We start from the raw sequence: 25,684 nt of genomic DNA, 5'->3' as shown, positions 1-25,684 counted from the left end.
AAAGCTAGAGATTTGCTGCCTAAGGGAGATACACTCAAGCAATAGCATATGATGTCTGACAACAAGGAAATTAGGTAAGAAAACTATAAAAAATAGGTAATATTCTCTGTAGCATGTTTCTGAAAATATGGTAATTTGTTTTAGTTACACTCTTTTGAGGAAGCAGGGATAAATTTTGATATTTCTGTTCTTTTTTTACAAAGATGGAAACCATCATTACCATCTTGTAAGTTACATGAAATATTACTAGAGTAGTTATTTCAGGGTTTTGTCATCAAATTAAACTCCCAGAGAAAATCTGGGCATTCCCCGGTAGCCTCAGGGTCATGATGCAGGGCTTTCATTGCCGTGGTCCCAGGCTTAGTCTCTGGCCAGGGAACTGAGACTCCACATGGCATGGCCAAAAAAAAAAAAACAAACCCAGAAACCCTTGGAGAAAATTTATGAGATGACCAATTTAAAAGAGTGTTGCATTAAGTATGACCTTTTTAATGGGCCCTTGTTTACTTTTGATTAGAAAAAATGATCTCCTTAAATGCCCCCATCTTTTTTCCAGGTATCGTGATTTCCGGTACCCTCCTGGACACCCACAAGAGTATAAACACAACATCTATTATTGGCATGTGATTGCAGCCAAGCTGGCTTTTATCATTGTCATGGAGGTAAGAAAAGTTCACTTTGAAATAGTTTATAAGGCAGTGTTTTTGCAGACCATTTATTAACTTTTAAGTGTTGTCACTTCTGACTTAAAATACATAATATGTCTTATCTCTTGCTAATAATTATTTCTATAACATTTGTTATATTTGACCTGAGAATACCCATAATGCTTTCAGTAATTAAATAAAGTTGGTTATCTGCTGTAAAGTTAAAAACATGTGGGCTTGCTGCTGCTGCTAAGTCAATCCAGTCGTGTCCGACTCTGTGCGACCCCATAGACCGCAGCCCACCAGGCTCCCCTGTCCCTGGGATTCTCCAGGCAAGAACACTGGAGTGGGTTGCCATTTCCTTCTCCAATGCATAAAAGTGAAAAGTGAAAGTGAAGTCACTCAGTTGTGTCCGACTCTTAGCGACCCCATGGACTGCAGCCTACTAGGCTCCTCCATCCATGGGATTTTCCAGGCAAGAGTACTGGAGTGGGCTGCCATTGCCTTCTCTGGCATGTGGGCTTAGGGAGATTCAATTCCTTTCAGTTCAGTATTAATTGAAGGCCTTTTTATTTGGGGAACTGGGCTCCGTATTAGGCTATGAAGAAGTTTATTCAAGATAAGTAAGATATCTTCCTGGAGAAACTTTTATGGCTATAATAGTTTATTTGTATTGCATTTTCACACTAAACCTTCTTAGAATAGTTTTTTACATCCCTGAAATTTACCAGCTCTGAAAAATACTAAGGCAGCTATTCAATTTGAAATTGATCTAGCCAACTTTACTTCTTACACTGAGTGAATAACTACTACTAAATTCTAAAGGTTCAGAAGTTATTTGATTGGTGTGGTCAGTTAGGATTTCGTTTAACTGCAGGAAACAGAAAAACCCATCTACAGTGGCTTAAACAAGTAAGAGTTGATTTTTTTTCCCACATAGCAGATTTCACTGGAAGCAGGTGGGTACTCCTGGATCAACTCCAAATCCCTGGTGTAAGGAATGTATCTGTCTTCTGTAGGCTTACTTTCATTATATGTCACTCTGTGGTTGTAATATGACTACCACAACTCCAAATAACACATTTATGTTCTAGGCAGGAAGAAGGAAAAAGGGTGATGCTAGCCATACCTGTGCCTATGTTAGGAAAGAAAAAGTTTTGCCAGAAGCCCCTGGAGCAGACCTTCACCTGCATCTCACTGACTAGAACTAAGCGCATGGTTCCTCTTAGCAGCTAAACAGGCTGAAACAGGAGGTATTTGGTTTGGGGACAGGCTACTTGGCTTAGATAATTTTTCTAGTATTTTTTTAAATAGTTATCAAAAATTAACTGAGGAAAGTAGTTCATTAGTTTACTGTATCACAAGTAGAGTGCAGTGTCTGATATGTTGACAAGAGTTACTAGTTTATATTCAAATATGTAGTTGCCAGTGTTTAGACGGCTCCATTTGATATCATGATGGACTGGATACTGTGAGGGGCCATCTCACTATAAAACATTTAGAACCAGCTAGAAACATAATTTCCTTTGCAGTTTTAAGCTTACTAGAAGGAAAGAGAATATAAAAAGAGGAAAAAAAGATAATGGCTTAAGATAGAGTAGTGAGCACCTCTGAAGTCCAGGAGTGCTCTGAGAACAAGTTCTGTTATTAGGCCTCCAACTAAAGGTTCAAAGAGACCAAGCCTTGGGTCAGAGTGAGCCAGAAGAGCTGAACTTCAGACCCTTAGATTCAGCCAGGGACCACACAAAAGGCTAGATTTGTCTCAGAGCAGATGGAAATGTACATCTTCTCTGAAGAAAAGTATCCTTAATTTAGACCTCAGTTTTTTTCCCCAGATTGGGATAAGCAAATATGAACTAATTATCAACGATTAACAATGACAAAGGGAAAAATTTAAATAATAAAATGAATGAGATTTAGCCAATAAAATCTGAGAAAACTGATTGGGACTCTCAGTAACTCTTAAGAGTTTGAATTATCAGATAAGGAATATATATTAACTGTATATGAAAACGTTTAAATAAATGACCAAGCCAAAATGAACAATAAGAAACTATAAAAAATTACAAGGCAATTTTGGAAAGTAATTAAATAGAACTTTTAGAAATATAGATAGTTGTTGAAATGAAAATATTCACATACAGATAAAACAGAAGTTTCAGTTCAGTTCAGTTCAGTCGCTCAGTCATGTCCGACTCTTTGCGACCCCATGAATCACAGCACGCCAGGCCTCCCTGTCCATCACCATCTCCCGGAGTTCACTCAAACTCAGGTCCATTGAGTCGGTGATGCCATCCAGCCATCTCATCCTCTGTCGTCCCCTTCTCCTCCTGCCCCCAATCCCTCCCAGCATCAGAGTTTTTTCCAATGAGTCAACTCCGCATGAGGTGGCCAAAGAACCGGAGTTTCAGCTTCAACATCATTCCCTCCAAAGAACACCCAGGGCTGATCTCCTTCAGAATGGACTGGTTGGATCTCCTTGCAGTCCAAGGGACTCTTCAAGAGTCTTCTCCAACACCACAGTTCAAAAGCATCAATTCTTCTGTGCTCAGCTTGAGAGAATTAGTGAAATGAAAGACCGATCTGAAAAAAATTGTCACTAGCACATCACAGAAAGATACGGAAATACAAAAAAAGAAGTTAAGACAGAAGGAGAAAAGCTAACTTTCAAAAAAAGGATAATGGAGAAGTACTAACTGAAGAAGCCCACATTTATTTTGCATGCATTGTAAGGAAAACACATCACACCTATGAGAAGATCTTATGTAACCAGAGAAAAAAAGATGACAAAGAAAGTTCAGGTTAGAATGAGAGTAGACTTTTTAACAACAGCATAGAAGCCAGAAGAGAGGGGTCTAATATCTTCAAAATGCTAAAGATGGTAACGTAAACTCCAGTGATAGCAAAACTTTGAGTAACTGGAAAATTTGACCACAGTGAAAACACCAGGCCAGGCTTTCTAGGAGAATGATACCAAACTTTCTACAATACTTTATTTCAATCTTATACAAACTCCTCCAGAGATCAGGTGGAAAGTTAGAGGAAATACTCTCCATCTCCTTTTAGATACTAGAATCAGACAATAGAATGAGAAAGGGAAATTATAAGTTAGTCTTACTCAATACATAAAATGCAAAGGTCTTTTTAAAATGTGCAGACTGAATCTAGCAACATATTTTCAAAAGATAACATCATACCACATTGGCTTTGTCCCAGAAACACAAGCGTGGTTTAATAGAAAATACTCATATCCATAAATATTACCTACCTCAGAAATAAATGGGGGGAAATAAACCTAACTAAATCTCTTTCTGACTTCAGTTTTTGCCTTATTACTACTATATGATTTCTATCATTCACACTCACTAATCTCTCTCTCATCTCAAAATACTCATTTTTCACACCACCTAACTTAAAGAAACATTTGACACAACTGATCACTCCTCCTTGAAAGTCTTCCTCACTTGGCTCCCAGGAACACACATGTTTTGCCTTCCCTCCTACCTCACTAGGCAGTCCCATTTTTAGCTTCTTTGCCAGCCCTTCCTTTTCTTCTTAATGATCCTGGAGCTCATTCCTTGGTTGTCTTTTCTCTTTACTCACAGCCTTGGTGATTTCATGCAGTCTGCAGACTTTAAGTGCTATCTGTATGCCTGTGATTCATTAATGGATATCCCGGGAAAACCTCTCTACTGAGTTCAACCCATCAATCCAACTGCATACTTGACCTTTCTGCATGGATATCTAACAGATACCTCAAATCTACTGCCCTAGATTCCCATATTTTCTTAAATCCACTCAATATTCTCCCCCTACCCTGCTCTAAATCTGTTCTGTCCACAGTTTCTGCCCCTCCCCTCAATTATGGCAGTTCATCTGAACAGTTGCTCAGGCCAGAATTCTTGAAGCCCCGCTTGTTTTCTCTCTGTCACTTATTTCACATCCAATCCTGTTAGCTTTTGCTTTGAAATATGTCACAAATCTGACCACTTCTTACCAGCTTTGCAGCTGCCCCCAAGTTGGAGCCACCATCATTTCTTGCTCAAATTAGGGCAGCAGTCTACTAATTGGACTCCCTGTTGTCTTCACAGCTCACTTCAAGTAAAAGCCAAAGTCCTTATAATAGCATTCAAAGCCCAGCACAATCTAGCCACGCTCTATTACTTCCCTGATGGTAACTCACTCAGCCTCCCTGGAATACACCCAGTAGGCTTCCCCCATGTGGACTCTGTGCTAGGTATTCCCTCTGCCTAAAATGTCTTTTCTCCTGATGTTTAACTTCCTAACTTCCTTAAAGTCTTTGCTCAGTGAGGCTTGTCTAAACTGATCTACATAAAATCTATATAAATTTTATCTCCCACCATAACACTCTTCATAACTGTTACTCTGCTTTACTTAGCTTATATCTCTTGTTTTCCCCATAGTTCTTACACATTTTAAGGCTATGTGTAATTTATTTGTTCTTAATTATGTCTATTCTGTATTATCTCTGTCCTCTTGCTAGGTTAGGGTTTTTGAATGGTGCATAAATAAAAAGGTTTTCAAGCTCATTAGTCATCAGGGAAATGTGAGGAAAGCTCAAAGTGAAATAAAGTTCATTGCATAGTCATCATGTTCATTTGAAAAAAAAAGAAGTGATGATAATAAGTGCAGACAACAGTGCAGAGTGACTGAAATCACCACACACTGCTGGCGGTAGTGCCACTGTTGTGGAAATATTTGGTACCATCTTGTAAAATCGAACATTCATGTAACGTAGGGTCTCAGCAGTTGCACCCCAGCTGCCGCTCTTGAGAAACTCTCACAGGTATTCTCCAGAATCCAAGTGTGTGAGTGTTCCCAACATCATTGTTTCTAATCCAAAACCTAGGAACTAGACCAATACCTTTTGATAGCGGAACAAATAAAGTATTTTTGCACAGTGGCATGTTATAAAGAAGTGAAAATGGACTATAGTTATACATAGTAACTTTGATGAATCTTAAAAATTAACTTTGAATAGAAAAAAGCAATTTTCAAAAGATTATACCATACAGTACCATTACTGTTTTCATAAGGCTTAAAGTGAGTAAAACTAAACAAGATGTTCTTTGGGGGATATATACATACTTTGTTAAACTATTCAAAAATAAATGAAAATGATCTACATCTACTCAGATAGATAGGTTAGTGTTTACCTTTGGGGATGAGGCCTGGGAAGAAGACAGGAAAGAAACACACATAAAAATGTCATAACATCATCTGTGCCATGGTGAACGTTCTAGATGTTAGGGAGATATATTCTTCTCTACATAGCAAATAGTATGGTTGAAATTTATGAAGTAACAAAATGTAGATCCATGGCAGAACCGCACCATGGAGGTAGAGCTTGAACACCTACCACCCTGCCTGATACACTGCTGTAACGACCGGCAAAAATAAATGGAAGAGACTCTGTGTTCCCCTCCATCTCTTTGTGACTGACTGACATTTTTTTTTCTCTCCCTCAGCATATCATCTATTCTGTGAAGTTCTTCATTTCATATACAATTCCAGATGTATCAAAAAGCACGAAGAGCAAGATCAAGAGAGAAAAATACCTAACCCAGAAGCTTCTTCATGAGAATCACCTCAAAGACATGACCAAAAATATAGGAGTCATAGCTGAGAAGATGATAGGAGCAGTCGTAGATAACAATTTACGACCAAAATCCGATTAAGAGCTTTATGTTCTGAGAAGCACTTTAAAGAATTTAGCTCTGTCAAAATTTACTATGAATCACTAATGAGAATGTTTAAGTTAAATCACTTTGGCAAATAGGAGTCTTAACTATTGCCATTTTCATGCAGATTATTTTTCAGTTTCAGCTAGTGATGCAGGAACTGGAAAATGTAAAATTGAGTTGAAGAAGGGCATAAAACTAATCACCAGAAAGACCAAAAATGTTACTTTTGGGGATAAATTGGAATTTTAATCATACACAGGAATTCTCTTCATGTGCTTAAAAAAACAACATCTAGCAAAGCAGAGTGGAGTTTTTTCCTCATCTGATTATTTTCATTCCTTTCTGTTCTGAAGCACATGATCTTTTTTTATTTTTAGGCACTGTTTTGTTTCTTCACTCTTGCTAGACCTGTTCCAGAGTTATCCTTCCATTACAGTACCATCATTAAAGGCTAGACATGCTAGCTCTTGTGTGATTAAAAATATCTAACACAGAATTCAGTTTGAATGCTGTATTAAGTTGCAGATAGACCCAAGACTTTACAATATTTAGGTGTATTATCATGTTCCTATAGAAAAGGAAACCTCAGGTAATAAGAGGAAATAGTTTCAGTCTTCATCTTGGCCTATCTTTCCGTCTCGGAGAAATACTCTTAATGGATTGAAATGAAGATTGCATTTCTGAGCATATTTGTGCTATTGATCAGGATAATTAATTTACATCCAAAGATACGTCGTATCTTGAAAAAAATGAAATCAAGTGATTAAAATTACATATTTATCAACATAATGGTTTGGAAAAGATGAGCCTATCGAGTTGCCACCAGTTGCCCTTTACTGTTAGATCTAGGAAGTACAGTATTGCAAGGACCCTTGTGATTGGCTCACAGCCATCGTAACAGCACAGTGCTGCGCACGTCAAGAGAACAGCAGGTCTCCTCGATGTGACCTCACCGTGTTCCTAAGAGGGGTTCTGCACATCCTGGTGATCAGCCTACTAAAGCGTCTGCCGTAGAGAAGGTAGCTCAGCACATCCTCCCTTCTCCTTCCTTTCTGTCCAGTAACTTGTTTGTAATTGCATGTTTGCACCCGGGGAGTGTTTTTAGGGAGGGAGACGGAGAAACGGCGGGATACCCAGATTATTCCCAAACAAGAAGAGAGACTGGATTTGATTTGAATTTTCAGCCTCCTATTGAGCCAATCAGGCAATTAAGGGTCAAAAAAACCCAATTGGTTTGGTCACAAGCCCTGCTGTCAGCTGTAGGTAACTTCCTGTTGAACTCCTGTCCCACTGTGCACATCTTGCCCTCGGTTTATTCAGTTCAGCACACTTTACTGCACTTTACTGCCTTTTGGATGCCTAGCCCTCTATAGGCTCTAGAGAAGACACAGGGCCTGTATCCCTCACCAGTTACTGGTGACAGAGCAGGGCTGGGTGCAGAGAGAGCGTCTGGCACCCCGCTCTCTCTAAATGGGCCACTCGCCACCCATTACGATGCTGCTCAATGCCCAGGTGCCACAGGAGCCGAGGCACTTAGAATCCCAGCAGCGAAGAACAAGGAAACACTTTTCAGTGAGCAAATTGACGGGCTTGCTATAATAGCTGCTATGGCAGCTTCACTCCAGGTCATAGTTCTAAATGCCTGCCATGAATGTTAACAAACCACGGGGGTAAAAAAGTATTAATGTAGGATTCAGCGAAACAGTATTCTGGACTTTTGAATTGTCCCAGTGGATCAGGATCATTTCACTAACTTTCTTGATAATGTTAAGGGTATGTGTGATCAAAGAGTGCTCGTGACAGGCCACGTGAGGTCTAGTCACAGAGGGAGCGAGAAATGCATTTCTTCCCAGCGGGGAAGCATTCTCGTCCCTTCCCTGCTCACCTGGGATGCTGCTCCTGAAAGTGGTGCCTCTTCCTCTCGTATTACCTCTTCTCTTCTCTGAAGTGTAGGACTATCTCCTAGTGTTGGATTTGGCAGTTACTCGCTGTTTGTGGAACTATAAACAAGGAAATGTTCTTGCCTTATCTCCTTGTATATAAAATAGAACTTGAATTGTGCATTTCTGTTTTCATAAATCGTCTTCATAGTTCAAAATGTGCTTCTGTGGACAGGAGGGAAAAAAACCTCTATGTGTTTAAAGGCAGCAAATGTGAAGTATGACACTGCCAATACTCCCCAGATGGCCAGGTTGCAATGGAGACCTAGGGTCATCTGTGACACCGACGCTGTTCATGTAAGTCTAGTGCTGACTTGCGGGTGATGAACATGTGGGGCTGTGCCTGCAGGCACTGGTGGGCTGGATCTGTAAATGCGAGCAGAGGCAGCCCCCTGGCAAAATGGAGGGGTGTGGCAGTGGACCCATGAAGGGAAAATCTGGCCCTAGACCTGCCCCATGTTAACCACTAGAGAAATTTTACTTTGTATCCTTTTGTGATGCCTGTGAATTTTAACAGATCAAAGCATTAGACCAAAATACTCAGGAGATTTTTCTCTAAATATCCCTGATATTTTAGTTATGTCAATAGGATGGGAAAGCTTTCGTTTTTGTTTGAAAACTAAACAAAACCATCTTGCAAACTGTTTATCACTGAAAGTCTTCCCTTATAATTGCATGTGCATCTTGAATTTCAGAAAACATTAATTCACAATAGGGGAGCAGGACGTGCTCTTTGTTGAAACACTTCTTGTACCATTTTCTTGTGTCCATATTATATTTTAAGATGTTTGAAAAGTTAAAATGTATGAACAGCTTAAGTAAAACTGAAATATTCATGATGCTTTTCATACACTGTGGCATAAGATGTAAAGTTTGTAATATTTTGCAAATTTCTGTGCATTTTAATATTCTTTTTATAATTATGAGCATTTTAATAAATTCATTTTTAAAACAATACTGTGGCCTACTCTGTATGCAACTGTCATAATGTTTTTAAGAAAGCAAATGTGTATCTGTTTACCAGTTTTATGTCACTCAGATAACATGTGCACTTTTATGTGGCGTATATGTAAAATTATGTTTTTCATAACCTATACTTACTTAAAATATGATTTTTCTGGGGAAAATGGAGGGGTAGGATTTCAGTCAGGGCTTCTGCAGAAACTGCTGGGACTGAGGCCCTCATAGGGCACCAACTGGAGACCAGATGTGCCAGTGTTGCGCTGCATCAGCTAGTAGGAAGAGGTGCTTCCTGTTAAAGGTATAAAGGTGCTTCTGCATGCTAAACCCGGAGAAGGCAATAGCACCCCACTCCAGTACTCTTGCCTGGAAAATCCCATGGATGGACGGGCCTGGTAGGCTGCAGTCCATGGGGTCGAGAAGAGTCAGACACGACTGAGCGACTTCACTTTCACTTTTCACTTTGATGCATTGGAGAAGGAAATGGCAACCCACTCCAGTGTTCTTGCCTGGAGAATCCCAGGGACGGGGGAGCCTGGTGGGCTGCCATCTATGGGGTCGAGCAGAGTTGGACTCAACTGAAGCGACTTAGCAACAGCAGCAGCATTCTAAACCTGGGGCATGTCACCTGACATGAGGCAGTGTCACCCAGACAGGACACATCTCTAATAAGGCTCAGAAATGTTGTGTTTGGATCTGCTGTGGCCTTTGAGTACAGAAGGGAAAATTATGGGAAAGAATATAAAGGAATTTTTCATTAGAAAACCAACCTTTTTTTTTAATCCTATAATACAACATAGAATCCAGATTTTAATTCATTCCATCCTTTGATTTTTTTTTTTTTTTTTTTGGACCAGCTTAAATCTCATTAGGCTTCCAATAAAACTAAGTCAAAAAGTGTCCATAACTGGACAAACAGGGTAAAGTGTTTTCTCTGATTCTTAAATGATGCTCTTGGGACAGGTACAGATGATGTTCTTGTCCCTTCAAATATTTTAAGTCCAGTAAAGGAGCAACTAGAAATTCTTTAGAAGCACCTCCTTCTTATTTGGGGAAAATGGTGAAATCTTCAATAACTGATATCTATCTGACCCCATCAGGTACTCTGCCAGATGTTTGTTTACTTACACATGATCTCACTGCCAGCATGATTTTATTACAAGGAAATTTTAAGTAACTTTAAAAAATTATGACAGTACGTGATTTAAAAAGAAATATACATGTTCAAAGTAGACCTCATTAAACTTAAAAGCTTTTTGCACAGCAAAGGAAACTAAAGGCCAGGTGGAAAGTCAACCCTCAGAATGGGAGAAAATAATAGCAAATGAAACAACTGACAAAGGATTAATTTCCAAAATATACAAGCAGCTCATACAACTTGATACCAGAAAAACAAAAGACCCCAATCAAAAAGTGAGAAAAGACCTAAATAGACATTTCTCCAAAGAAGACATACAGATGGCTAACAACACATGAAAAGATGCTCAACATCGCTCATTATTAGAGAAATGCAAATTAAAACTACAATGACATATCACCTCACACAAGTCAGAATTCAGTTCAGTTCAGTAGACTCTGCGACCCCATGAACTGCAGCACACCAGGCATCCCTGTCTATCATCAACTCCCGGAGTTGACTCAAACTCATTGAGTCAGTGATGCCATCCAACCATCTCATCCTCTGTCATCCCCTTCTCCTCCTGCCTTCAGTCTTTCCCAGCATCAGGGTATCTTGCAATGAGTCATTCACATCCGGTGGCCAAAGTATTGGAGTTTCAGCTTCAACATCAGTCCTTCCAATGAATATTCAGGACTGATCTCCTTTAGGATGAACTGGTTGGATCTCCTTGCAGTCCAAGGGACGCTCAGAGTCTTCTCCAACACTACAGTTCAAAATCATCAATTTTTCAGGGCTCAGCTTTCTTTATATTCCAGCCCTCACATCCATACATGACTACTGGAGAAACCATAACTTTGACTAGATGGACCTTTGTTGGAAGAGTAATGACTCTGCTTTTTAATAAGCTGTCTAGCTTGGTCATAACTTTTCTTCCAAGGAGCAAGCATCTTTTAATTTAATGGCTGCAGTCATCATCTGCAGTGATTGTGGAGCCCCCAAAAATAAAAGTAGCCACTGTTTCCACTTTATATATTTCCCCATATATTTGCCATGAAGTGATATGACCAGATGCCATGATCTTAGTTTTCTGAATGTTGAGTTTTAAGCCAACTTTTTCAAGCTCTTTCACTTTCATCAAGAGGCTCTTTAGTTCTTCTTCGCTTTCTGCCATAAGGGTGGTGTCATCTGCATATCTGAGGTTATTGATATTTCTCCTGGCAATCTTGATTCCAACTTGTGCTTCATCCAGACCAGCATTTCACATGGTGAACTCTGCATAAAAGTTAAATAAGCAGGGTGACAATATACAGCCTTGATGTACTCCTTTTCCTATTTGGAACCAGTCTGTTGTTCCATGTCCAGTTCTAACTGTTGCTTCCTGACCTGCATAAAGATTTCTCAAGGCAGGTCAGGTGGTCTGGTATTCCCATCTCTTGAAGAATTTTCCACAGTTTGTTGTGATCCACACAGTCAAAGGCCTTGGCATAGTCAATAAAGCAGAAGTAGATGTTTTTCTGGAACTCTCTCTTTTTTTCAATGATCCAATGGATGTTGGCAATTTGACCTCTGGTTCCTCTGCCTTTTCTAAATCCAGCTTGAACATCTGGAAGTTCATGGTTCACGTAATGTTGAAGCCTGGCTTGGAGAATTTTGAGCATTACTTTACTAGCATGTGAGATGAGTGCAATTGTGCGGTAGTTTGAGCATTCTTTGGTATTGCCTTTCTTTGGAATTGAAATGAAAACAGACCTTTTCCAGTCCTGTGGCCACTTTTGAGTTTTCCAAATTTGCTGGCATATTGAGTGCAGCACTTTCACAGCATGATCTGATCTTTTAGGATTTGGAAGAGCTCAACTGGAATTCCATCACCTCCACTAGCTTTGTTCGTAGTGATGCTTCCTAAGGCCCACTTGCCTCTGGTCAGAATGGCCATCCATCATCAAAAAGTCTACAAACAAAAAATGCTGGACAGGGTGTGGAGAAAAGGGAATGCTCTTGTACTGTTGGTGGGAATGTAAATTGATAAAACCACTATGGAAGAAGGTATGGAGATTCCTTAAAAAAAAAAAAAAAATAGGAATAAAACCCTGTATGACCCAGCAATCCCACTCCTAGGCATATACTCTGAGGAAAACAAAATTGAAAAAGTCACATGTATCCCATTAATCATTGCAGTACTATTTACAATAGCTAGAGGGGGAGCCTGGTGGGCTGCCGTCTATGGGGTTGCACAGGTTCGGACACGACTGAAGTGACTTAGCAGCAGTAGCAGACCATGGAAGCGGCCTAGATGTCCATCAACAGATGAATGGATAAAGAAGTAGTACATATACACAATGGAATATTACTCTGCCATTAAAAGGAATGCATTTGAGTCAGTTCTAATGAGGTGGATGAACCTAGAACCTATTATACAGAGTGAAGTAAGTCAGAAAGAGAAAGATAAATATCATATTCTAATGCATATATATGGAATCTAGGAAAACCGTACTGAAGAATTTACTTACAGGGCAGCAGTGGAGAAACAGACATGGAGAATAGACTTGTGGACTTGGGGAGAGGGAAAGAGTGTGTGAGATGTATGGAGAGAGTAACATGGAAACTTACATTATCATGTGTAAAATAGATAGCCAATGGGAGTTTGCTGTATGGCCAAGAAACTCAAACAGGGGCTCTGTATCGACCTAGAGGGGTGGGATGGGCAGAGGATGAGAGAGAAGTTCAAAAGGAAGGGGATATATGTATACCTATGGCTGATTTAGGTTGAGGTTTGGCAGAAAACAAAATTCTATAAAGAAATTATCCTTCAATAAAAAATAAATTTAAAACAAACAAAAAAGAAATACACATGTTAAAAGAAGAAAATCTCAAGTTATACAAGGTGGCTGAACAGGAAACCTAAGTCCTGCTATTACCCTAGCTCAGGCCAGGCCACTCCCCAGAGGTCCCAGGAAGTATGAGTTAAGACCACCAAGGGCAGTCTGTTTGCCCAAAAGAGACTTCAGAGATGTTCTTTGGTTTTTGTTGTTGTTGTTGTTTTTCAAAGTATAGTCAGTGTGTTGAGGTTTCAGATCATAAAAGCTAGTTCTTTCCTTTAAACTTTGAAGTTGAGCCCAAATCCTATTCTTTTCATAAATTTAGCAAATTTTACCAGTTTTAAAAAGACTTCTGAATGTTTGGCTCCATTTGCAAACTTAATGAAATGCTTTAAACTATCTGAAATAACAGTTATAAGTTCAGTTCAGTCTGTTTCCTTTCTAAGTACTACAGTTTTGCAACCATGACCAAGAAATCATACGTGGAAGAACTACAAACTCTTCTTTCTCCTGCTCATCTCTTCAGAGGATTCCTTTCACAAACCCACGATCTCCCGTGTGACCCCTCTACTGGGAGGCTGAAGGTGCAAGTGGACAATGGCCAGACCATACATAAAAATACAACACTGACCCACCACCTGCAGCAGCCAGCCTAGGAAACCAACCCTTTATCTGTAATATCAGTCTAGGAAGCCAACCAGACTTGTAGGAAGTCAAACTATTTTCTTTCTAGTGACAGGCCAGGATGCCAAACAATAGCCTCTGAAACAATCAGCCCCAAATATCCAGGACTTGATTAATAACTGACAGCTTCCCTAATTTTTATCCCTACTTCTGTCTTAGGACCAACCAGAGAAAGCCAAATATGCACCTCTCACCAATCAAGCAGGACGCCCTCTTCTATTACCCACCTCCAGCTTCCCCATACGAATTGCCTCCGATCAGAGCGCACCTGAAGTCTTCCCGTTTTTCCACTATATACCACTCCTCTGCCTGCCTTTGAGTCTCTGCCAAAACACATGTGACAGTACTAATTCCTTTGCTACAGCAAGCTCAGAATAAATAGGCTTTGCTTTTTCTCATTTAGTTGGTCTTTTTCTTTTCTTTATTTTTTAGTGGAGGATAATTGCTTTACAATGTTGTATTGGTTTCTGCCATACATCAACATGAATCAGCCAGAGGTATACATAAGCCCTCTCCCTCTTGAGTGGTCTTTATTGCTACTAAATTATTTAACCTAAGCTCTAGCTTCCTGCCATGAAATGGGCCTAAATAGTTCCACCAGTCAGTGTCATTTTGAAGTCCCTAGTGTGTCACACTGGATTCAGTGTGCCAGGAAGTATAAAAAAAACCACAGGATGAATATAAGGCATCTTCTTGGAGGTGAGTGTTTCAATGATTAAGGGAGAAATTATTGTATCAAAATAATCACAGATATGCTATGGCATTGAATGCAAAATGTGAGTGCATTTTTAATTTGAAATAGCAATCTTCAAAGGAATTATATGTTTATGGTGAGCTGCTTCATCTAGGCCCCTAGGTCATACCTATACTTTCCTTTCTTCATGGGAACTTGGCTGGAAATGTCTATGAAATATTGACATATTTTGAAAGCACCTTGTCAGCCATAAGATTTGAGAAGAATGGTTCTCAAAGTGTGGTCTAGATTCCTTTAGGGGAGTCTGAGACTTTTTCATGAAGTCTACAAAATTAAAGCTATTTTCATAATTATGTGAAAATAGTTTTAGCCCTTTTCACTCTCATTTTCTTACAAGTGTACAGTGGAGTTTCCAGAGGCTACAGAACATGAGATTTGGCCACAGATTGAACACAGAAGCAATTATGAGCATCCAGCTGTAAACCAGATATGAAAACTATAAAACAATATACTATACTCTCATTTTAGGGCTTCCCTCATAGCTCAGTCAGTAAAGAATCTGCCTGCAATGCAGGAGACATGGGTTCAATCCCTGAATCAAAAGATCCCCTGGAGAAGGAAATGGCAACCCACTCCAGTATTCCTTACCTGGAGAATCCCATGGACAGAGGAGCCTGGCAGGCTACAGTACATGGGGTCGCAAGAGTCGGACACAACTTAGTGACTAAAGAGAGAGAGAGATTCTCCTGTTTAGAAAAATAGTTATTTTTCATTTAAACATTTTATGTATAACATGCCATAGGGTTTTATTTTTAAATTAAGTAAATTTTTTAAATTTCTCAGTTTTTGTTTCTAATATATTAAATATTAATAGATGTTATTCACATAAAAGCTTTTTGGAGCTCCAAAAACTGCTTTATAATACTTTAAGATTGTGAAGAGACTTGATGATCAACAAGGATGAGAACTACTGCTTTATACTAATAAAAAATATGAGTCAGAGCCAACCATCACATTCATGTTGGATTTGGACAGTAAAACTCCAAGTGTGACAGTGTCAGAAAAAAGAAAAAAAAAAACAGTGTGCCTTTTCAATTCTCAATGCATGTAAAATGCATCTTGTGGTCACTATCAATGACTTCTATTAAAGCCCAGCTCCAGCACAAGACTGCATTGGTACTTCTGCTCTGACAAACCTTTTATCCTTGCCTGAAACCTGCAGAACTCTTGATCTTGCTTCCCAGATGTCTGTCCTGGGCTGCACAGTTTGATGAGAACTGCTGCAATTTCTTTTGTGTATCTGCCACATTCAGCACATATTTTTGTATATATTTTGGATTCCAGCCTGTTTTGGAAATCCCAGGGTCCCAGAGGAAGAAGTGTGACCAACAATATTAGTGGGCTAGATGCCAAAAGTAGCCAGAACTACATATCCTGGTGCCATTAAGAGGCCCATTGGAAAAACATGATTGAATACTGATCCTATAAACCATATGCAAGGAGAATTGCCATTAAAAATGATCTTTTAATATTTTTAAAAAGGAGGATAGTGTACTTACTCATTGTTTCTAAGCAGATGTGGCAGTAGAATTTCAATAAATACTTGCTGAATGAATCAATAAATAAATGAATGAATGCCTTACCTTCCCTGATACCAAGTTTTTCCATTCAAGAAATTTAGGAAAAATACCCCAGAATGTAGAATAAGGTTAAAATGGAAATCACAATTGACACTGCATATGGAAAACCCTAAAGTCTCCACACAAAAACCACCCAAACTGATAAATGAATTCAGCAAGGTAGCAGAATACAAGATTAACATACAGAAATTTGTTATATTACTTTATACTAAAAATGAAATATCAGAAGGGAGATATAAAAAAATACCTTTTAAAATTGCATCAAAATAAAATTCTTGGAAATAAACCTGACCAAGAAGGTGAAAGACTTATATGCTGAGAACTATAAAACATTAATAAAGGAAAAGCTGAAGGTGATTCAAAGAAAGAGAAAAATATCCCATGCGCTTGAATTGGAAGAATTAATATTGTTAAAGTTGTCATACTACTCAAAGCAATCTACAAATTGATAGCTTATGGTGAACGATGTCAGATCTTCTTCGGGATCTCCGAAGAAGAAGATTTAGCTTCAGGACCAGGGACCAGGCTTGATCACTCAAGAGCTTTTGTGTAGCAGTTTTATTAAAGTAAGAAAAGAGACAGAGAAAGCTTCTGACACAGACATCAGAAGGGGGGTGGAGAGTGCCCCCTTGCTAATCTTTAGCAAGGGAATTATATACTTTTTAATTAGTTATTACAATAAATCAAAAGAATGTCTCAGGTTGTAAAAAGTTTACCAGACCCACTCCCACAATTTACATTTTAGGATTACAGGGTTAGAACTTAACAAGAGAAAGATCCTACCAGACCTACTCCCATAATATACATTCTAAGATATCAGTATTAGTCAGAAGGTTTTCAGGAAGGAGAAACTGTCCTCAAGTAGGATACATTGTTATTATATAATCCCTAAACCAGTGAACCAGTGAAGTTGCTCAGTTGTGTTCATCTCTTTGTGACCCCATGAACTGTAGCCTACCAGGCTCCTCCATCCATGGAATTTTCCAGGCAAGAGTACTGAAGTAGGTTACCATTTCCTCTTCCAGGGGATCTTCCCAACCCAGGGATCAAACCCAGGTCTCCCACATTGCAGGCAGATGCTTTACCATCTGAGCCACCAGGGAAGCCCATATAATCCCTAGTAAAGAGTTTAAACTGAGTTGTTTTTTGTGTAATCATCAGTCCCAGGAAGAAAAAAGAAAGAGACTGTTTTGTGTGACTATGACTAGGGAATGTAGAGAAAAAAAAAATGTGTCCTTTCCTCCTCCTTGAGAATTCATGGCTGGATGGCATCACTGACTCAATGGACATGAGTTTGAGTGAACTCCAGGAGTTGGTGATGGACAGGGAGGCCTGGCGTGCTAAATTCATGGGGTCGCAAAGAGTTGGACGTGACTGAACTGAACTGAGAATCCCAGACCCCTATCTCCTCGAGAACCCCAGATCCCTCTCTCCTCAGGGACCCCCAGACTTCTTATCAACCCGCCTAGGAATTGACTCTCTCAAGATTTCATGCAATCTCTATCAAATTACCCATGACACATTTTTCACAGAACTAAAACAAATAATCCTAAAATCTATATGGAACCATAAAATACCCAGAATCACCAAAGAAATCCTGAGGAAAAAGAACAAAGCAAGAGGATAACCCTCTCTAACTTCAGATAATACTGCAAAGCCACAGTAATCAAAACAGTGCAGTGCTGACACAAAAACAGACATATGGATCAATGAAACAGAGAGTCCAGAAGTAAACCCACTCACCTATCGTCAATTAATCTTTGACAAAAGAGGCAAGAATATACAATGGCAAAAGGTAACTTCAGCAAGTGGTGTTGGAAATCTTGGACACATAACCTATAAGACAGCCAGAAAACAAGATGGGATTAGAAAGCCCTTATCTATCAATAATTAAATAGAAATGGATTGAATTCTCCTATCAAAAGTCATAGAGTGGCCGGATACATTTTTTAAAAATCAAGACCCAAGTATGTATCACTTACGAGAGACTCACTTTAGCCTTAAGAACAAACATAGGCTCAAAGTGAAGGGATGGTAAAAGATGTTCAGTACAAGTGGAAGCAAAAAGAGAGCACAGGTTACTATACTTATAGCATACAAAATAGAAATTAAGCCAAAAACAGTAATGAGACAAAGTAATTATGTAATGATAAAGGGATCAATTCATCAAGAAGATACAAAAATTGTATATATATATGTGTGTGTGTGCGCATGTGCACAACATTGGAGCACCTAAATATATTAAGCAAATGCTAATAGATCTAAAGGGAGAAATAAGAAAAATAAACTAATAGTAAAAGAGTTCAGTACCCCTCATTCAATAATGAATAGATCATCCAAACAGAAAATCATGAAGGAAACACTGGACTTGAACCATACTTTAGACCAAATGAATCTGAGACATACACAGAACATTTCATCCAACATCAGCTGAAAAGACATCCTTCTCAAGTGTACATGGAACATTCTCATATATATCATATGAGAGGTCACAAAACAAGGCTTACAAAATTTAAGACTGAAGTCATGGTAGGTATCTGTTCCAACCACGATGGTATGAAGCTAGCAAACAGTGATAAGCGGAAATCTGGAAAATTCACAAATATATGAAAATTAAACAATGCTACTGAACAGCCACTGGGTCAAAGAAGAAATGTTTTGAAATCCAGAAGTATCTTGAAATGAACAAAAATAGAAATATAGCATATCAAAACCTATCGGATACTGCAAAGCAATTCAAAGAGGAAAGTATATAGTGATAAATATCTATAACAGAGAAAGAGAGAGAGAGAGAGAAAGGGGAGGACGGAGGGAGAATGGAAAGAAGGAAGAAAAAATGAGGGAAAGAGAAGGGAGGTAAGGAGGAAGAAGATCTCAAACAAACTAACTTTACACCTTAAGAAACTAGAAAAATAAATAAATAAAAACTAAGCCCAAAGTTATCAGAGGAAGAAAACAACAAAGCTCAGAGTAGAAATAAATGAAACAGAGACAAGAAAACAAAAAGAACACAACTAAGAGCTATTTATTGAAAAGATAAAGTTGACAACCTCCAGGTAAACTATGAAAAAAGAACACCAAAAATGTAAAGTAAGAAATGAAAGAGGAGACATTACAACTAATGTCACATAAATAAAGAACAAGAGACTGCTGCTGCTGCTGCTGCTGCTAAGTTGTATCAGTTGTGTCCAACTCTGTGTAGACGGCGGCCCACCAGGCTCTCCCATCCCTGGGATTCTCCAGGCAGAAAAAGAGACTACAATGGATAATTTTTTGCGAACACATTGGATAGCCAAAAGGAAATGGATGCATCCCTATAAACATATAATTTACCAAACCTGAATCATGAAGAAATACAAAATATGAAAAGTCCAATAATAACTAAGAAGACGGAATAATTTAAAATTTCACAACAAAGGAAAAGTCTAGCACCAGATGGTTTTAATGGTAAATTCTACTAAATATTTAAAAGAATTAACACGTATCCACCTCCCAAACTCTTCCAAAAAATTGAAGAGGAGGGAACACTACCTAATTAGTTTTACAAAGTCAGCTTTACTTGATACCACAACCAATTAAAGACATTACAAGAAAAAGAAACTGCAGGCCAAATTCCTGATAAATAAAGATGCAAAAATTCTCAACAAAATCTTAGCAAATTGAATTCAACAACACACTAAAAGAATCATACACCATGATCAAGTGGAATATATCCTAGGATGTGAATATGGTTCAGTACACACAAATTGATAAATGTGATAAACCTGCAGGTCAGAAGGGAGTGGCATGATGTATTTAAAGTGATGAAAGGGCAAAACCTAACAACCAGGAGTACTCAAGCAAGCAAGTCTCTCATACAGATTTGGTGGGAAAATCAACAGCTTTACAAACAAGCAGTAGGTGAAAGAATTCAGCACCATCCAATGAAATTTACAACAAATGTTAAAGGAAGTTCTCTTGGTGAAAAAGAAAAGTCTACTACTAGAAATAAGAACATTGCAAAATGAAAAAGCTTACCAGTAAAGGCAAACATACAGTAAAGGTAAGAAATCATTCACACTCAAAACTGCAAGGGAGGTTAAAAGTCAGATGTCCTAGAATCAACTATATCCACAATAAGTAGTTAAGGGATACACAAAACAAATAGATGTAAAATATGATATGAAAAACAATAATCATGAGCAGAAGAAAATATAAATACAAGATTTTTAAAAAGACATTCAAAAATAAAAAATCAGCAACATAAAACAATCATATACTCCTATAAAACCCTCAGGGTAACTGCAAAACAAAAATTTATAATAGATATACCCTCAAAAAAGAAAAAGGAATTCTAAGACAGCTCTGAAGATAGTCATCAAATCACAAGAAAAGAAACGAAAAAGGTGGGGGGAGGGCGGCGGCGGCACGGGGAGACCTACAAAAATAAATCCAAAACAATTAACAAGATGTCAATGAGAGCATCAGTTCAGTTCAGTTCAGTTCAGTCACTCAGTCATGTCCAAATCTTTGTGACACCATGAATTGCAGCACACCATGCCTCCGTGTCCATCACCAACTCTCAGAGTTTACTCAAACTCATGTCCATAGAGTCGGTGATGCCATCCAGCCATCTCATCCTCTGTCGTCCCCTTCTCCTCCTGCCCCCAATCCTTCCCAGCATCAGGGTCTTTTCCAATGAGTCATCTCTTCACAGGAGGTGGCCAAAGTACTGGAGTTTCAGCCTCAGTATCATTCCTTCCAAAGAACACCCAGGACCAATCTCCTTTAGAATGGACTGGTTGGATCTCCTTGCTGTCCAAGGGACTCTCAAGGTCAAAAGCATCAATTCTTCAGCGCTCAGCTTTCTTCACACTCCAACTCTCACATCCATACATGACCACTGGAAAAACCATAGCCTTGACTAGACGGACCTTTGTTGACAAAGTAGTGTCTCTGCTTTTCAATATGCTATCTAGGTTGGTCATAACTTTCCTTCCAAGGAGTAAGCGTCTTTTAATTTCATGGCTGCAATCACCATCTGCAGTGATTTTGGAGCCCCCAAAAATAAAGTCTGACACTGTTTCCCCTGTTTCCCCATCTAGTTCCCATGAAGCGATGGGACTGGATGCCATAAACTTCAGACCTAGAGACACATAAAGACTGAAAGTGAGGTGATGGAAAAAAGTACTCCATGTAAATGGAAATTAAAAGAAAATCAGAGTATCACTACTTATATCAGACAAAATAGGCTTTAGAATAAACACTTTTTCAAGAGACAAAGAAGGACATGTACACTACATAATGATTGAGGGGTCAATGTGAGAAGATATGAAAATTGTAAATATAGATGCATCCAACACAGGAGCACCTCAGTATATGAGGCAAATATTAACAGATATTAAATGAGAAATTGGCTGCTGCTGCTAAGTCACTTCAGTCGTGTCCGACTCTGTGTGACCCCATAGACGGCAGCCCACCAGGCTCCCCCATCCCTGGGATTCTCCAGGCAAGAACACTGGAGTGGGTTGCCATTTCCTTCTCCAATGCATGAAAGTGAAAAGTGAAAGTGAAGTTGCTCAGTCGTGTCCGACTCTTAGCGACCCCATGGACTGCAGCCTTCTTGGCTCCTCCATCCATGGGATTTTCCAGACAAGAGTACTGGAGTGGGGTGCCATTGCCTTCTCCAGAGAAATTGGCAGTAACACAAATAATAGTAGGAGACTTTAACACACCACTTATATCAATGGACAAATCATTCAGACTGAAAATCCATAAGTAAACCTATGCCTTAAATAACACATTAGATCAAATGGCCATAAATGACGTATAGAGCATTTCATCTGAAAGAAATAGAATACACATTCTTTGCAAGTGCACATGGAACATTCTCCAGGATAGATCACATGCTAGGACACAAAACAAGTCTCAGTAAATTTAAAAAGATTGAAACCGTATCAAAGTATCTTCTCCAAGCACAGTGCTACAAGACTAGAAATTAACTATTAGAAAAAAACTGCAAAAAAAATCCCATAAACATGTGGGGGCTAAACAGTATACTAGGAAACAACCAGTGAATCACTGAGGAAACCAAAGAGGAAGTAAAAAATACCCAGAGACAAATAAAAACAAAAACACAATGATCCAAAACCTATGGGAGTCAGAAAAACAGTTCCAAGAGGGAAGTTTATAGTGACACAAGTCAACCCTAGGAAACAATAAAAAATCAACTAAACAACTTAACTTTACATGTAAAGAGACTAGAGAAAGAGGAACAAACAAGACCCCAAGTTAGTAAAGAAAATAAATCTTAAAGATCAGAGTAGGAGTAAAATGAAATAGAAAAAGTTGACAGAAAAGAACAATTAAATTAAAAACTGGCTCTTTGAAAACACAGACAAAATTGAAAAAACTTTAGCCAGATTCATCAAGAAAAAAAGGAAATAGCCAAAAACAATAAAACCAGAAATGGAAAGGTGAAGTTATCACCAACACCACATAAATTCAAAGGGTTGTAAGAGACTACTATGTGCAACTCTATACCAATAAAACATACAACCTAGAAGAAATGGACAAATTCTTAGAAAGTACAACCTCCCAAGACTAACCCAGGAAGGAATAGAAAATATGAACAAATCAATTATCAGTATTGAATTTGAATCAGTAATTTAAACACTCCCAACAAACAAAGGTCCAGGACCAGATGGCTTCACAGGTCAATTCTACCAAAAATTTAGAGAAGGGTTAACATCTATTCTTCTGAAAGTATTACAAAAAATTGCAGACAGAGGAACACTTCTGAACTCATTCTATGAGGCTACTACCACTCTGAAACCAAAACCAGACAATCAAAAAAAGAAATAAAGACAATTACAGGTCAGTATCACTGAAGGACAGGGAAGCCTGGCAGGCTGCAGTCCATGGAGTTGCAAAGAGTCAGACATGACTGAGCAACTGAACAACAACAAAATAGGTGCAAAAACCCTCAACAAAATACTAGGAAGCCAGATAAACAAATCCAACAACACCTGCAAAGGATCATACACTATGATCAAATGGAATTTATCTCAGAGGTGCCAGGATTTTTCAATATCTACAAACCAATAAATGAAATACATCACATTAACAAATTGAAGAAAACCACATGATAATCTCTATACGTGCAGAAAAAACTTTGGATAAAATTTGCCTTCCATTTATGATTTTTAAAATTCTCCATCATACACAATAGTGAAAAGCTGAATGCCTTTCCTCTAAGATCAAGAACAAGATAAGGATGCCCACTCTTGCCACTTTCATTCAACACAGTTTTGGAAATCCTAGCCACAGCAATCAGAAAAGCAAAGCAAATAAAAAGAATCCAAATTGGAAATGAATAAGTAAAACTGTCATTGTTTGCAAATGATGACATACTATACATAGTAAATCCTAATGACACCACCAGAAAAAATTTGGTAATGTTGCAAGTTATGAAATTAATACACAGATACCTGTTGCATTTCTATATACTAACAATGAAATATCAGAAAGAGAAATTATGAAAAAAATCTCATTTACCATCACATCAAAAAGAATATAAACAAGCCTACCTAAAGCAGCAAAAGATCAGTACTCCAAAAACTGTAAGGCACTGATGAAAAAAATAAGATGACACAAACAGAAAGATATACCACATTCTTGGATTGAAAAAAAAATCGATATTGTTAAAACAAAAAAACTAACCAAGGCAATCTACAGATTCAATGCAATCTTTATCAAAATACCAATGATATTTTTCACAGAACTAAAACAAATTCTTTTTAAATTTGCATAGAAACACAAAAGACCCTGAATAGTCAAAACAATCTTGATTAAGAAGAACAGAGCTGGATGAATTGTTTTCCCTGACTTCAGAATATACGACAAAGCTACAATAATCAAAACAGTATGGTACTTGTACAAAAACAAACATATAAATCAATGGAACAGAACAGAAAGCCCAGAAACAAATCAATACCATTATGATTAATTAATCTAAAACAAAAGAGGAAAAATATACAATAGAAGAAAGATGGTCTCTTCAGTAAGTGGTGCTGGGGAAAATGGACAACTATATATAAAAAAATGAAATTAGAACATTCTCTAACACTATACGCAAAAATAAACCAAAATGAATTAAAGACTTAACATAAGCTTTAACAAACATAAACAAACTTAACAAACATAAACTTAACAAACATAAACTTAAACAAACATAAGCCTGGATACTATAAAACTCCTAAAGGAAAACTTAGGCAGGACACTCTTTGACATGAACTGTCACAGTATTTTTTTGGATCCATCTTCTAGAGTAGTGGAAATAAAAGCAAAAATAAATAAATGGAACTTAATTAAACTTAAAAGTTTTTGCATAGCAAAAATAACCATAAAGAAAACCAAAGGCAATTTTCTGTACACCAGAAACTAACACAACATTGTAAATCAAGTATAATTAAATTTTTTTAAATGGGCAAAGGATCTGAATAGGCATTTTTCCCAAGAGAACATCCAAATGGCCAACTAGGACATGAAAAGGTACAACATCACTAATCATCATGGAAATGCAAACCAAAACTGAATGAGATATTACTTCACACTTGTTAAATGGCTTTCATCAAAAAAAAAAAAAAAAAAAAGGAAGGAAGGAAGAAATAAATAATAAATGTTGGCAATAATAAATATGGAAAAAAGGTGACCCTCAGGTACTGTTGGTGGGAAGCTGGTGAATCTACTACAGGAAACAGTATAGATAATCCTCAAAAGATTAAAAACCATATGATCCGGCAGCCCAATTTCTGGTTATACATCACAAAGAAATTAAAATGAGATCTCAAAGGATATCTGAACTCCCATGTTTACTGTAGCATATTCACAGTACCTAAAATATGGAAACAACATAACTGTCTTTCCTCAGATTAATAAATAAAGAAGGTATGGTACAAAGGATTATTATTCAGCCATGAGAAGGAGGGAGATCCCATCACTTGTGACAACTTGGATGAAATTTGAAGGCATTATGCTAAGTGAAATAAGTCAGAGAGAGAAAGATAAATACTATATGATATCACTTATCTGTGGAACCTGAAAATTGCCAAATACATAGAAACTGAAAGTTAGAATAGTGGTGACTGGGGACTGGGGATGGGGGAAGTAGAAAGATGTTGGTCAAAGAGTACAAACTTTCTGTTATAAGATGAATAGATTCTGGGGATCTAATGTACAGTACAGTGATTATAGTTAATAGTATGTATTGTATACTTGAAAGTTGCTAAGAAAAATATATCTTAAATGTTCTCATCACACACACACACACACACACACACACAAGAAAAAATGGTAATTATATAACATGATGGAGATGCTAGCAAACACTATGGTGATAATGATTTTGCAATATATAGCATATCAAATCAACATGTTATATACCTTAAACTTACACAATGTTATTATCAATTATATCTCAATAAACTAAAAAAATTAA

General features: G+C 38.0%; 1 protein-coding gene and 1 long non-coding RNA gene across 5 annotated transcripts in view; one reads left to right on the top strand and one right to left on the bottom strand.

Moving 5' to 3' along the window:
- The window catches only part of ANO6 (anoctamin 6), a 235,661-nt gene extending 226,414 nt beyond the window's left edge, over positions 1 to 9,247 (top strand). For all 3 annotated transcript variants that reach the window (XM_086399802.1, XM_086399801.1, XM_086399803.1), the window contains 2 exons: positions 557 to 662; positions 6,137 to 9,247. In XM_086399802.1, coding sequence (XP_086255928.1) covers positions 557 to 662; positions 6,137 to 6,346 — 316 coding nt within the window. In that variant the 3' untranslated portion in view covers positions 6,347 to 9,247. The remainder of the gene's footprint in view (positions 1 to 556; positions 663 to 6,136) is intronic.
- A 2,981-nt stretch (positions 9,248 to 12,228) lies between these two features.
- The window catches only part of LOC147371764 (uncharacterized), a 31,203-nt gene continuing 17,747 nt past the window's right edge, over positions 12,229 to 25,684 (bottom strand). Inside the window, exons 1-3 of one of the 2 annotated variants that reach the window (XR_015163745.1) lie at positions 17,950 to 18,042; positions 15,215 to 15,290; positions 12,229 to 12,427 (exon numbers count right to left, since the gene is read on the bottom strand). This is a non-coding gene — a long non-coding RNA (uncharacterized LOC147371764). Of the gene's footprint in view, positions 12,428 to 15,214; positions 15,291 to 17,949; positions 18,043 to 25,684 lie in introns of those variants that run through there. The other variant, XR_015163744.1, reaches the window with a different exon arrangement.

The sequence above is a fragment of the Bos grunniens genome, chromosome 5 (genome assembly GCF_055505025.1).
Source record: "Bos grunniens cultivar Pamir isolate PY7600 chromosome 5, Bosgru_T2T1.0, whole genome shotgun sequence".
Classification (NCBI taxonomy): Eukaryota; Metazoa; Chordata; class Mammalia; order Artiodactyla; family Bovidae; genus Bos; species Bos grunniens.
The sequence above is the reverse complement of the archived record's forward strand: the minus strand, read 5'-3'. Positions and strand labels throughout refer to the sequence as shown.